The sequence below is a fragment of the Lampetra planeri genome, chromosome 2 (assembly GCF_965212315.1).
Source record: "Lampetra planeri chromosome 2, kcLamPlan1.2.h2, whole genome shotgun sequence".
In the NCBI taxonomy this organism is placed as follows: domain Eukaryota; kingdom Metazoa; phylum Chordata; class Hyperoartia; order Petromyzontiformes; family Petromyzontidae; genus Lampetra; species Lampetra planeri.
Genome location: NC_136108.1, coordinates 11,747,958 through 11,761,147, shown reverse-complemented (window position 1 = coordinate 11,761,147; position 13,190 = coordinate 11,747,958). Strand labels below are relative to the sequence as shown.

Genomic DNA, 13,190 nt, shown 5'->3' with positions numbered 1-13,190 from the left:
TAATATTAGCATCTCAAATGGAGAGCCTGAGCCAACATGAACTCTTCTCCTCTTGCGTATGGCAAAATGTTCAGGAGCCAAATGTCAATGTTGAGGTCTGCTTGCCACGAAAGGGGGTTCTGTGTAATGTTGCTATTTCTCAATTGAAGTAGTGCAGACTACAGTGGTTTACTACATGGTCCATAGTTTGGGTTGCATGACCACAATCACACTAAGGCTTGTCTTGACATTTCCATTCATTAAGGAGATGTATGCATTGCCCGGTTGATGTTCTGATGCGGTTGATTGTTAAACCAATGTTTTCGAAGAATGTCAAGCATCAATATGCTGCTTGTACACAGCCTCTCCCTCCTCCGATCCCCATACAGTACAAACAAATAAGTGTCCGGACTTTAAAAACTCTGCTGTTCTATCCGATAGAATAATAGAACTCTGACATATCTGGCTTGGGCAACCTACATTGCTTGTCTGACCCGAAAGGCTTGAGATGGAAAAGAGTGGGAAAAAAATCTCCCAGTTCATTTGGAATTTGGACATCACCTTTTTAAAAAAGCAAGGTGATGTGCAAAGGACCATCTTGTCTTTATGCAAAACTATGAATGGTAGATTCATCATCAATACCGTCAACACGTGTGAATTGTGAAAGTGATTTCCACCAAAAAAGCCACCAGTGTTAGCAACGAGTGTTAGCCGCTTCAAACGGCAGGCACCCAGAAATCAAAGGGTGGCTCACAGAGACCACTCGGCACCTTTGGGCAATTCCAAGGTGGAACCACGAACCTACCCACCGGATGCTCTGCCCTTAAACCTGGATGTCAGGGGGGGCATCCCATCGGCCAACGTGGAGCCTCAATGACGATCCTGACCCTGTCCTAGCGCACCTTCTGCAAAATCTTTGCAATCAATGGAAAGGGGGGTGTAGAGAAGGACACCTCCAAGTGTAACTCCTCCCCACGGGCATCGTCTCCACCCTCGTTCTCCTCTTTTTCCCTCGAGTTCCGTGGTATATTTCTCTGCAATATATATCGACCCATCTCGGGTGTCAATCCTTGATTGTGTGTCCCGAATGTCTGGTGGAAGGTTTTAGCTCTAATCGGTATCACACTTACACACTCCAACTCAAACAATATAATTATTAATCATAATGTTGGTCGTGAAAGCCTCCGCGTGAAATCACGTGCATTACTCATCATTAGAAAAAATGTAGATGTCCTCTTTCTCATTGCTTTGAGGTCAAAATATGAGCTGTAATTTTGAGGCTATATTGGCCGTTTATAAATACTTAATTAGAGCATGAGAATACATTCTTTACAAATAGGAATCATTTGTAATACTGCATGGGTTAATTGAGAATACAATTTCGGCAATAATTTTAAAATTAGGATGAAAAAGAAAAAATCAGTACAGTACATCAAAAACATAATTTATGCTTAATGCATATCCCAAATTCTGTACGGCTACAGTTGGTTTTAGCTTTTCTCTCCCTAAGTGTAAACGGCTCCCCCGAATACAACTGTCCTCACCAAATCAATGTCCACAATCAGCATTCTTGTCTCTACTCCAACATTCCTACTTGTCTTTATTTTTTCAAGAAGCAGACGCGAGACTTGTGAGCTGCGGTTACATGGGTTGTTGATCATTGGGCGACCTTGCTCGAATGAACGCATGCAAATTGGGTGGCGGGGGAGCCGTAATTGAATGCGACCCAAAAAAAGAGCACACGGGATGTTTTATCACACCGAGCAACGCCTGTATACATTCCTGTTGATCTAAAACAGATACGCGATGCAGGTATGATGAGTCTTCATGCTGATGTATGAATCATTTTATACTGCACGGGGAATGTGTTTACATTTGTGTAAGCCCAGTGTATTCAATGCTTAGAGAAATACTTGATGATATTTAGTTTTCTCTCAGAAAAAAAAATCAGTTTGCATTGTGTGCTTATTGTGTGCTCATCAGCGTGCCGCAGTGGCGAAATGTGAACTCTCTCACCTGGTATATGGGTGGTCGTGGGTTCGATTCCAACCCCGATGCCTGTATATTTGGAGTATGCATGTTCTCCCCGTGGTCACGTGGATTTTTGTCGGGCTCCTTCGGTTTTTCCTCCACATTTAGAGCATTTGGCTGCGAGAAATTTCCTCATGATAAACCACTTCGTTAAGCTAGGTCGCTTCTGAAAAAGCTATACAGCTCTGTAGGCCTTACCTGGGCAAATAGTTTATTATTTGTATGTCTTGCACCAATGTTTCACTATTAAGACACAATCCAATAGTGTCTCTGAGGTAATTGATTAACTACTAACCTTGTGATGAACATGTAATGGGAATATTTAATGTTGTGCATGTATACAATTGATTTCCTTAATCAAGTTTAAATAACGATATTGATATTCCAGCGTAATCTAATAAGACTTCGCGTAAAATGTGTTGAACCTGCTGTATGTGCATGAAGTCAATTGGTCATGTGGTCTGTAAAGCCACGTGAATATTGTGTGTTTATTAGAGCTGGGAGACACCTAGCCTGGATCCACGATTCCATTTCATAGCTTCGGTAATTTCTAACGGGATCGTGAGGTTAAAATAATTGTGAAATTGTGGTGGGGTTGTGCGATGTTGAACCTGGAGGACCCGTGGGATCTCGCCAGCCCAGGAGAATGCCCATTAAAATGTATGGCCGATGCCTCGTGAACAATATTCGACTCAGATTCTCTGGCATGACATTTAGGCAAGGCAAAAAGGACTTTGGGGCCAGGATATGCCTTATGGAGGCCGACCTGGGCACGGTTCTTTCCCATGCCAAAGGCGTGGCTAGAATGTATGGAGCAGCTTTAGCCTCGGTGATACATAGAGCAACGATGTGTGTAGCCCGGCATACATGTGGCAGCTACTTGTGTGCGTAGCCTTGACAAGAGGTGCACGAGACAATTTGTGTATGGCGGTGGTTACGTCATCTTATTGACGAATGTGTTGAGTTTATAATTCATGAGGTTTCTAAGCATTGCTGCTCTGCATATGTGCACGGAAAAAGCTACACAATATACATATACGTGGTATGGAATTCGGTGAATTGGTGTGCCACAGTAAATCACGTGCTCTGTTAGTACTCCATCTCGTGTTTTTATGGGATTTGCCTGCAATGTCTATAGGAACCATCTGGGGTAGAGTCATAGCAATTGAATGGGATTCCTGCACAAATTGCCCAGCTCTAGTGCACATATGTGATAGTATCATTCCTTTAGAATCAATACAAAACACAGGCATCTTTATCATTGCTGTTGATGCGTTTATTTGGCTTTTTATGTAAAAAAAAATCCTAAATATCTGTTTATCTTTGCAATCCATTCTATGCAGTATCTTCGCTAGAAGATTGCATTGTAGACCTAATGTATTCCATTATAGCCATTGATACAACTAAATTACAAATACCATTATGTAAAGAAATGTGTGGTGGTAGTTTATCATTTACATTGTGATTAGGCCTCATTGCTTAAATGCATTTTAATGGTGAAGACAGATATATCTTAAACCTTTCATTTTGAGGTTTTTCCAAAAGCAGTGGTTCCAGTGAAAGAGAGGTCTCTGAACTAATCTAACTTGGCATTGACCTTTCTGTGCACGAGGGTCTTTTCCACACAGGTATTGCTGAAGAGTACAAGGTCCCCTTCCATGACATTGTGCCATGTGACCCGAGCTTTGATGAAATGCGAAAGCTGGTGTGTGTGGATCAACAGCGACCCACGATACCAAATCGCTGGTTTTCTGACCCGGTGAGTACATCTATACACCCTACTAAAAAAAAAAAATACAAGGCAGATGAGCTAGCCAGAACATTTCATACTTCATTTTGGTTCCTTGAGTCTTGGACACTCAGTGCGGTGAAGTATGGCTAAACAACCTTCATGGCTGCCATGGTGTGGAGCAGGGGGGGAGGCAGGGGTGGCAGGACCTCACCTGTCGTCATACTCCAATGAAAATAGCTGTTACGAAAAGTGAAAAAGAAAGAATAATAAAATAAATATTAAGATTTTTCCACTCATTTGTGTTATAAATGTCATTTCTGTACGATTTCAATCATTTTTATATTCAAAATCGCCAAATTTGCGAAGCTCCGCTGCAAATACAGGAAGCGACGAGAGGTGAGGCAGCGACGAGCCCAGCCTCCCCTCTGATTGCGCAACCCCTCAGTAACTGGATGGAGCGCGGGCAATAAGCGCGTGCCTGTTACTATCTCAGTATGTCACCAATGTAATGTTTGTAGACCCCTTCATTTCATGTCCTCGCCTTCCACACTCCAGGTAACTTATTTCACGTATGTGTATAAAGATATTTAGGCTCGCTGGTCTCGTCATGAAACTGCAATGAAAAAGCACCAGGGGAGGCAGCTATCACATCTGCCTCACTGAGGGGGACGTGTCTAACATGCCCCCCTCAGTGAGGCCTCCGTGAGGCCACGCCCCACTTAGTGTGTGAATCTGGCTCTGACACTAGCCAGTGCCTCCCCAGCCATTGACCTCACCGCACGTCACTGGTGTGGAGGGACTTTAATCCGGCATTGTATTGGTAACGTACTGGAAATTATACGTATTTTTTATTTAATTAAATGTGTAAAAAAAAGTCAAATGAGAACATTATTACAATAAACAAGTATTTAAGATCTTGGAAAATAAATGCTAAGGTACTTTATAAAAACATATTGTAAATATTCACGTAAATACATTTGCAGTTTTGGTGAACTTTAAATCTGCCTATGTTGGTTTACCTACAGCTGAAAATAGCAAATGTCTTCTAAGAAAAGTAATAAGCAATAAGCACACTTAACGGGCACAAAATATCAACAAAGAGGTATTATCAGTATTCAATGTAAACAATTTAATACTCCTTGTTATTAATCAAGTGAGATATGGTTTCAGACATGGCTAAATAGTTCTAGTTGCTCATATTAAGTAAATAAAGTGTAATTCTGTTATATTTCAATGGCGTTCCATTTTTAAAGTAAAGCTTACCTATACAAATATAGATGTTAAGTAACCTTATGTGTATTTATACCGTTATTGGATTTGATATTAAAGTCTAGAACAATATTCCATGTAAATAGATTGCTTAAAAAATATTTTTTTTTAATTAGGCAACGCAAAAATAACGTCTGGTCATTTATGAAGGTAGTTTGACATCTCTGGATTTGTGTGTGTTCATGTGATTCCCTCATTTGCAATTGTTTTTTTCCCCTCTTTGTGGAGTGTAGATGTTGGCAGCCTTAGCTCGGGTAATGAAAGAGTGCTGGTATCAGAATCCATCCGCCCGTCTCACTGGTCTGCGCATAAAAAAGACCCTGGCTAAGATTGACGGGCAACAGCACAAGATCAAGGCGGATTACTGAGCTTGTGATGCTGGCTATGATTGGAGAGTGAGAAGAGACTTGAGCCTGGAAAACGACTGAAGCAGTTGACTCATTTCTAACAAAACTAAAAGTGTTGCTTCGTGGCAGCAGCAGTCTACAGTATTACATGTGTTGTTCCTCGCGTGTGTTCAATAACACTAATGTTGCTTGTTCCATTGCAAAGTGATAGATGCATGCTAAACAGAAGGACATTGAAGTTTCGACAAGTAAACCATGATCAAGTGCTTATTTTGTTATCGCATTGACTAAATGCGATGTCGCTAAAAATGTCAACTAATCCACGATATGAATATAAAAAAGTTTCATATTCTTGGTTCTTTCGGTAAAGTCACGTAGAAGGGAAATAATAAAATCATATTAATATAAAACAATACAAATTATATTAATATTATTTTATTATTTTCCTTCTACGTAACTTTACCGAAAGAAGCAAGAATATGAATCCCTGCAGTCACGAAAGCTTTAAATCAAGATAAAAAGTTTCCTTTAAAAAGCACCAAATAATAAAAATAAAACATTGCTATTTCTCAATAGCATTGAGAATGGTATTTCGTGGAAAGCTGTAGACAAGGTTCATAAAATTAAATATTAAAAAATGTCTAATCAAGAGAAAATATTTGTGAAAATAACAAGACGAAATAAATAAATACATTATTTATGTTTAATTGTAAACTTTACAATAAAACCACGTGTTCTTTGCAAGACCTTTCCCATGAAAAATTGTAAAAAAATAAATTACTCTAATCACAAGTCTGTCTTGGATAAACACTCATTTGCACGAAGACTGTTGTTGTTCAGGCTTTAGTTCACAATTCAAGGTTTAATCTTCAGACATAAAAAAGGTGCCCGGTGCATGTGGTTTTCAACACTATGTGTAAAGATTTAATGTGAAATGCACTTTGACAAATCCATTTCCTAATGTAATGCTGTCGTGTGATTGTTCCATAGTGGGTCTTATTTCTTCTAAAGTTGTTGGCTTGTAAATTGTTATCAATGATCTTAAATATTGTATTATTGCAAGATCTATTGTAAAAAAATGTATAGTTGTATTTTTATAATAGCATGCATCTGTCCACATAAAAAAAAATTAAAAAATCCACTTTGTCAATCATTCTACATTTTATCAACTTCTACAAACGTTCACGTACTTTTTTAAACTATAGTTTTTATATTGCACTAAACTGGCCCATATTTGACGTGCCCCCCTCCCTACCTTCCTCACTTCATGTCACGTACTTCATTGTCGTAAGCACGTAAAACAGTGCACAAATTGAACGCGACATGGCAAAAGATAGCCATGAAGCAACCACGTAACGTTGTACCATATCCATGTTATATATAATAAAATGCAATAAAATGTTTTACATTTTTGTGCGTGTTATATTCTGCATGTTAGTAGCATGAAGAATATTCTGTAAATTGTATTAGCTATTTTCACCTTGTGATCATGTCGCTTATTTATTTTTAATATTTACTTTTTTATTGTTCTGTACTATTAAATATTTTTTCATTATTGCTAATATTTTCACAAACTTGTTTGCTTTTAGGATGCTTTCATTCAAAGTAGATGTCAAACAGAAACGGTATACCGCATCAATACAAATGTCATGTTTTCTGTATCAACCATGCAAAGGTATTATGTAATACATTGGTAATTGTGAACATATTCGAAATGTATTGTGTAATTTACACTCTTTAATATTTTAACTAAATACAAAAATATCACTGCATACAATTTTGTACTCATGATTTGTCAGTTTTATTCAAAGTGTGATCTTTTGAGGGCAGTATTAAAGTGTTGACTCTTAAAAATGGTTTTCAGTACCATCCTGTTTCCCTTGATACGTTCTCATAATTGTATTATTATGCTCGTTTACCCACGGAAAGCCTGAGTCTCTGAACTCACACTAGGGGTGGTATTTTTCATGTACACTATATTCCAATTGAGAACATACAAAAAATATTGGTAGCTTTTCAAATTTGGTCTGGTATTGACACACATTGACCTACCGATGTGATTGATGTCACAATGGCAACTATGAAGCAGACGACACGTATTTTTATGGGCGATATGCCTGCAGTATTAAGCAGGGCGTCCACTGGATTTGAACCATAAACCTCTGCAAGAAGCAATGAATGCGCAACACTGAGCCATGTCACCGCCCAATGTTTGATGATATGCGGTGTAACATACGTCCAAAGAAAAGATATGATTTAGCTACGAAGCCATACATTGTGAACTTGTGTGGCATGTTGGTCAAAATATTAAATTATGGCCAGTACTGTATAGACTCTCCAGCCCCAGAATTGCAGCTATACGTCACAATTGCATGGGGTAAGCTTAAACTGCCCATGAGGTGTACGATTTTAACAGTTTTGCAATAGGAGTGAGGCTTTCATCATCAGCCATGGTCTATCCACTGTTGTGGTGAAGCCCTCAAACCCACCATGCCGACAGCTTCCTGCATTGTCTCCCGATGCTGCACATCTCGTGCAGAAGCTGACCTCGTCACTGGCCACAGTAGTCCGTTCAGGAGCATTCGCTCCTTTGGCTGTCAACCTATCACCAGTTTTGTCGATTGTTCATAATCTCCGTTCAGTGATGTTTCCTCCGTTTGACACGGACAACTAACTGCATTGATTTGAGCAGACTGAGAGGGGCAGATTGTTCGGTTTCGTAATCCTTCCCTCGCCTTTTCTTTCCCGGCCTCCTCACCCCCAATCCTTTGTTCGTTTGCTCTTTTGGTTGGTGCTGTAAATTAGCCTGGTGTAAGAATGCAAAATGGCTATCCAATAGTACTGTGAATAAGGTTCTTAGACAATCGATTGGGTTTTCTTGTCGAAGATATTGGACATTAAGACAGTATTAAAGTTATATATTTTTTCTTCTTGGTTCTTTCGGTAAAGTCACGTAGAAGGGAAGTAATAAAATAATAAAAATAAAACACAATAAAATACGTGACTTTACCGAAAGAACCAAGAAGATGAATCCCTGCAGTCACGAAAGCTTTAAATCGAAAAATAGATATTTTTTATTCCGCTGTGATTCTTGCCTGTTTAGCTTAAAGTGTAACTTGCATTGTACCCACGTGTGATCGATTGCTGTGTTGTTGGATTTGCGGAGGACAAAAACGTCTCGGGCAATCTAGGGCTTGTCCATCAGAATCAGCTCAATTTGCACCACAATTACACAAGGTTTCCCCTCCATTAGAGTTTATTACAGAGTTAACGGCTACAATGACAACTACGATAGCAATTATTGCGATTATTCTGAACTTACAGGACACTACAACCATTAATATACAATATATACACGTATATTTAATTCAAATATTTTAAATTGAATTATTTCATTACATTCAATACATGTTTTGTTAAATGCGGTGTTCCCTCGTGCACAATTACCACTAAGTGTTTGCATAATCTTCTAACATCGTAACAATATAAGTTACGAAATAATATGATTAAATAAAGTAACTAATTACAAATCAATATTCAGTCAAGATATGCTCTCACCAATGATATTCTCAGTGACAGGACAAAATGGCTTGTGAAAATGTTATTGCAGAAATAAAGGCATACATTATATTAAATGTATAACCATTGCTGACACCCTGGTCATTGTAATAACCAACATTAAATGTATTTGAGCAAAACAAGGCTGATATGGAATGATGCCTCAATAATTATTCTATTCATAAACGGGGATACAACTGACTGGTGTGTATAGACATTGCTCATGAGGATCACTCGGACTATAATGGGCAATTCATAGACCAACCAACCATGATAGCCAGCTGGATTGAGGAACACCTCGTAAAATATCATAATTACAGTACTGTTCTCGTTAAAATGGTGTACCCTTCCAGATGTGCACTTCAACAGTTGTGTAGGTTGTATGCAGATGCCAATCACATGTTGCAGCATAGTGTGATGTAAACCATTTGTCGCTGTGAGTGTAAGATTGCAGTGGATCACGTGGTAATGATCTAAATTATTTTCACGTTGTCAGCATGGATATCCGAAATTTGAGCAAAGAAATGTGGCACTGATTCGTGATGTTTTGTAGGTTGAGGGCATCACGTATCCATTACAATCGCCATGTTGTTGCCTGATAAGTATTACTGCATTAGATTGCACTTTGAATTTCCACAGAATTTCCACAGATTTGTCCCACACTGGGGTTGGCGTTCTCTATCTATACGCCATTGAAGTTCTGCCATCGAGTTTGTGTTTGTGTAATGGCCCTGAATATGAATGCAATACAGAATCTGAGCAACGTATAACAATTCGATTTGGCTGAGTTTGTCTATTAAAGCGGCAAAGCAAACGACGGTATTTTGAAATTTTAATTGCACTGGTCCACGCATTTTCGTGGAATAACACGGCCGGGGTGGAGGGTGGATTAAGGGGGGGAGGCGTGAACTCGGGTGACGCTACCACGCAGATGTGCGCGGTGACACCACCACGCGCCTGTCAGCCAGCCAGCCAGCAAAACTTTTTCTAACATGGTATGTTATATTCTTGGTTCTTTCGGTAAAGTCACGTAGAAGGGAAATAATAAAATAATAATATGTTTGTATTATTTCCCTTCTACGTGACTTTACCGAAAGAACCAAGAATAAGAATCCCTGCAGTCACGAAAGCTTTAAATCAAATGGTATGTTATAGTTTTATTCTATAATTGTTGTATTGTTACCATGTTATTAGTTGGATTTTTCAAGACCAGGTATTTTTTTTACAATTGATTTCGGTCAGAATTATGACTTCCTGGATTTTTATTCTGATTCCTGGATGTTGTCCTGATGTATTGAAACTAAACATTTAAATTAGGAAAATTCAATCTCAACTTTTTCCTGAAATCTTCAGCATACTTTTGTTCTGCATAATCTTATAACGATCATCTTTAGGTGGTAGAATACTCTAGTTTCCGTCAAGTCGACATTTACTGTATGTGGAAAATTATGGAAAGCATGCTGTTTGTTGTAAAGGGCATGTTAAAAATTTTGGTCTGATTTTTATAATGCAATCCTAAAAATAAAAGGCTTTGAAGTATATTTCAACGCCACATTCATATAATCAGAATTCGTCCTTCACAAAACAGACATTTATTTTACTGGCTTGTCAGCTTGCTAATGAGGTAGCGGATTCACCTTTCGCGTCTTCAGAGGAGCGGTGGTATTTCTTGAGCAAGATTTTATTGCTTGCATGTAAATTCAATGCATTAAACTGGGAAACCAGTCCAGTAAGATAGCCTTCGCGTATTATTAAACAAACCGAACGTTCTATTAAGTTGGGTTTTTTTGCACGGGTAAGACGAAACGAATTATTTATGACAGTACTTCTATGAAAAGTAAAAGGTGCAGCCCTTCAATGTCTTGCTCACGCCATTGCTGGCAGAAGAGGGTCCACTGGAGAGAGCTCAAGAGTGACCTACTACAGATGATATTAAAGGCGACTTATTCCACGCTAGCCAGACGTCTTGTGGGAAGTAGGAATATCCACACTGGATCCCACCTCTCGCGATCTGTTGTGTCAAATTTGACAGAAGATTAAATAACAAAAACCCCGCGTCTATTGGTTCAACTGCCGCGCCAGGAGATCGAATTTAACAGGCTGACCTCTGGGTTACAAGTCCAGTGTCTCTCAACCATTAAACCACGGCAGCATCGGTAATTGCTGCCATGAATATGTGTAATTGCTCTGGATGTTAAATTGTCTATTTTTAGAATACAATACAAGGAGACGTCTGCTTATTTGTTACTTACACTCTCCACCACGACGCTAATGATTGTTTTATACGTAGGCTTTCACTACGGATATTATTATTAATTCGTTTATTTTTGGTCAGATATTGTCGTGTAGTTATACAAATGTCAACTATTAACCGCCACCACCCGACATCAAATATAGTTACTACGTGGGAAAAAAACAATATGCCAATTGATTTAATTTTTCAGCAAAGCAGAATATTAAAGAGCAACAAAATCTGAAATATGTTTTACATTAAAATGTCAACATTTGCTTGCTTTTCAACATTCCAATTAGCTGAAAAATCTAATGAATTTGGAATATTTGCCCACGTGACAACTTGGTTTGATTGACTCTTTCGAATGATGGAGGGTTATTCATAAAAAAAAGACCATACCAACACGATCGAACCTAAATAAACTCTGAAACACGCCGATGATATTGTGTGATGTATTTTTTTTATTCGGGCACAGATGTTAGAAATTTATAAAATAAACACACCCCGTGGGTGGTTATGCCAATGTCCCATTGCAGCAGCAGCAGCGTTCCACAGTAGCCACAGCAGCTGCAACAGCAGAAGCAGCGGCCACATCAGCGGTAGCGGCCACAACATCAGCCACAACACCAGCCACATCAGCCACAACACCAGCCACAACAGCGGTAGCGGCCACAACATCAGCCACAACAACAGCCACGGCAGCGGCCACAACATCAGCCACAACACCAGCCACAACAGCCACAACAGCGATAGCGGCCACAACACCAGCCACAACATCAGCCACAACACCAGCCACAGCACCTGCCACAACAGCGACAGCAGCAGCCACAACAGCGACAGCAGCAGCCACAACAGCGTCAGTGTCGCGCCTCGGTCGCTGGGAGGCGGCGGCGCGTCTCTGACTTTGAGAGCCAAAGAGCCGCAGACGCACAGCGAGACCACAACATAAAACACAGCAGCAGCAACACCCCACCCACCACCACTCCCACCCACCACCCCCACCACCACCACCCCAACCACCACCACCACCACTCCCACCACCACCCCCACCACACCATCCCCACCACCACCCCCACCTCCACCACCCCCCACTACCCCCACCCCCACCACCACCCACCCTCACCACCACCACTCCCCCCCCGCCCCCCACCACCCCCACCACTGGGGACAGGCGGAGGGAGGGGGTCGGCTACAAGAGAGCGAGAGAGGCCAGAAGAAGAGAAGCGGCATCGAGGGAAGCCGGATATGCTGGAGCCGTCCCAAACGAATCTCGAGGATCCACGCGAGCTTGCAGTATCATCATCATCAGCATCACCATCAGCAGCAGCAGCATCATAAGCTGTAGGAAGAGAGTGCTTATCATACTCCTGCTGCTGCTGCTGCCCGCTCCGGGCTCCACCACCATGGCGAGGAGCGTCCGAGCCCCGGGGCTCGCGGTGCTGCTGCTGTGGCTGCTGCTGCTGCTGGGCACGCATGGGACAGCAGGTAGAGAGAGAGGGAGGGCAGTTGTTGATGTTGTTGTTGATGATGATGATTCGGTTGTGCATGCTGCTTTTGGCTGCTGCAAATACTGCTGATGCTGTCACTTGTGTTGATGTTATTGGTGGTGGTGGTGTCACTTGTGTTGATGTTATTGGTGGTGGTGGTGTCACTTGTGTTGATGTTAGTGGTGGTGGTGGTGTCACTTGTGTTGATGTTATTGGTGGTGGTGTCACTTGTGTTGATGTTAGTGGTGGTGGTGGTGTCACTTGTGTTGATGTTATTGGTGGTGGTGGTGTCACTTGTGTTGATGTTATTGGTGGTGGTGGTGGTGTCACTTGTGTTGATGTTATTGGTGGTGGTGGTGGTGTCACTTGTGTTGATGTTGGTGGTGGTGTCACTTGTGTTGATGTTGGTGGTGGTGTCACTTGTGTTGATGTTGGTGGTGGTGTCACTTGTGTTGATGTTGGTGGTGGTGTCACTTGTGTTGATGTTGGTGGTGGTGTCACTTGTGTTGATGTTATTGGTGGTGGTGGTGGTGGTGTCACTTGTGTTGATGTTA

General features: G+C 40.8%; 2 protein-coding genes across 6 annotated transcripts in view; both read left to right on the top strand.

Annotated features, from left to right (window-relative positions):
• The window catches only part of LOC144727965 (activin receptor type-1-like), a 39,506-nt gene extending 32,294 nt beyond the window's left edge, over positions 1-7,212 (top strand). For all 4 annotated transcript variants that reach the window (XM_078607150.1, XM_078607135.1, XM_078607142.1 and 1 more), the window contains exons 9-10: positions 3,639-3,769; positions 5,245-7,212. In XM_078607150.1, coding sequence (XP_078463276.1) covers positions 3,639-3,769; positions 5,245-5,379 — 266 coding nt within the window. In that variant the 3' untranslated portion in view covers positions 5,380-7,212. The remainder of the gene's footprint in view (positions 1-3,638; positions 3,770-5,244) is intronic.
• Positions 7,213-12,308: 5,096 nt separating this feature from the next.
• Positions 12,309-13,190, top strand: part of LOC144727954 (TGF-beta receptor type-1-like) — a 49,078-nt gene continuing 48,196 nt past the window's right edge. For both annotated transcript variants that reach the window (XM_078607115.1, XM_078607106.1), the window contains exon 1: positions 12,309-12,634. In XM_078607115.1, coding sequence (XP_078463241.1) covers positions 12,553-12,634 — 82 coding nt within the window. In that variant the 5' untranslated portion in view covers positions 12,309-12,552. The remainder of the gene's footprint in view (positions 12,635-13,190) is intronic.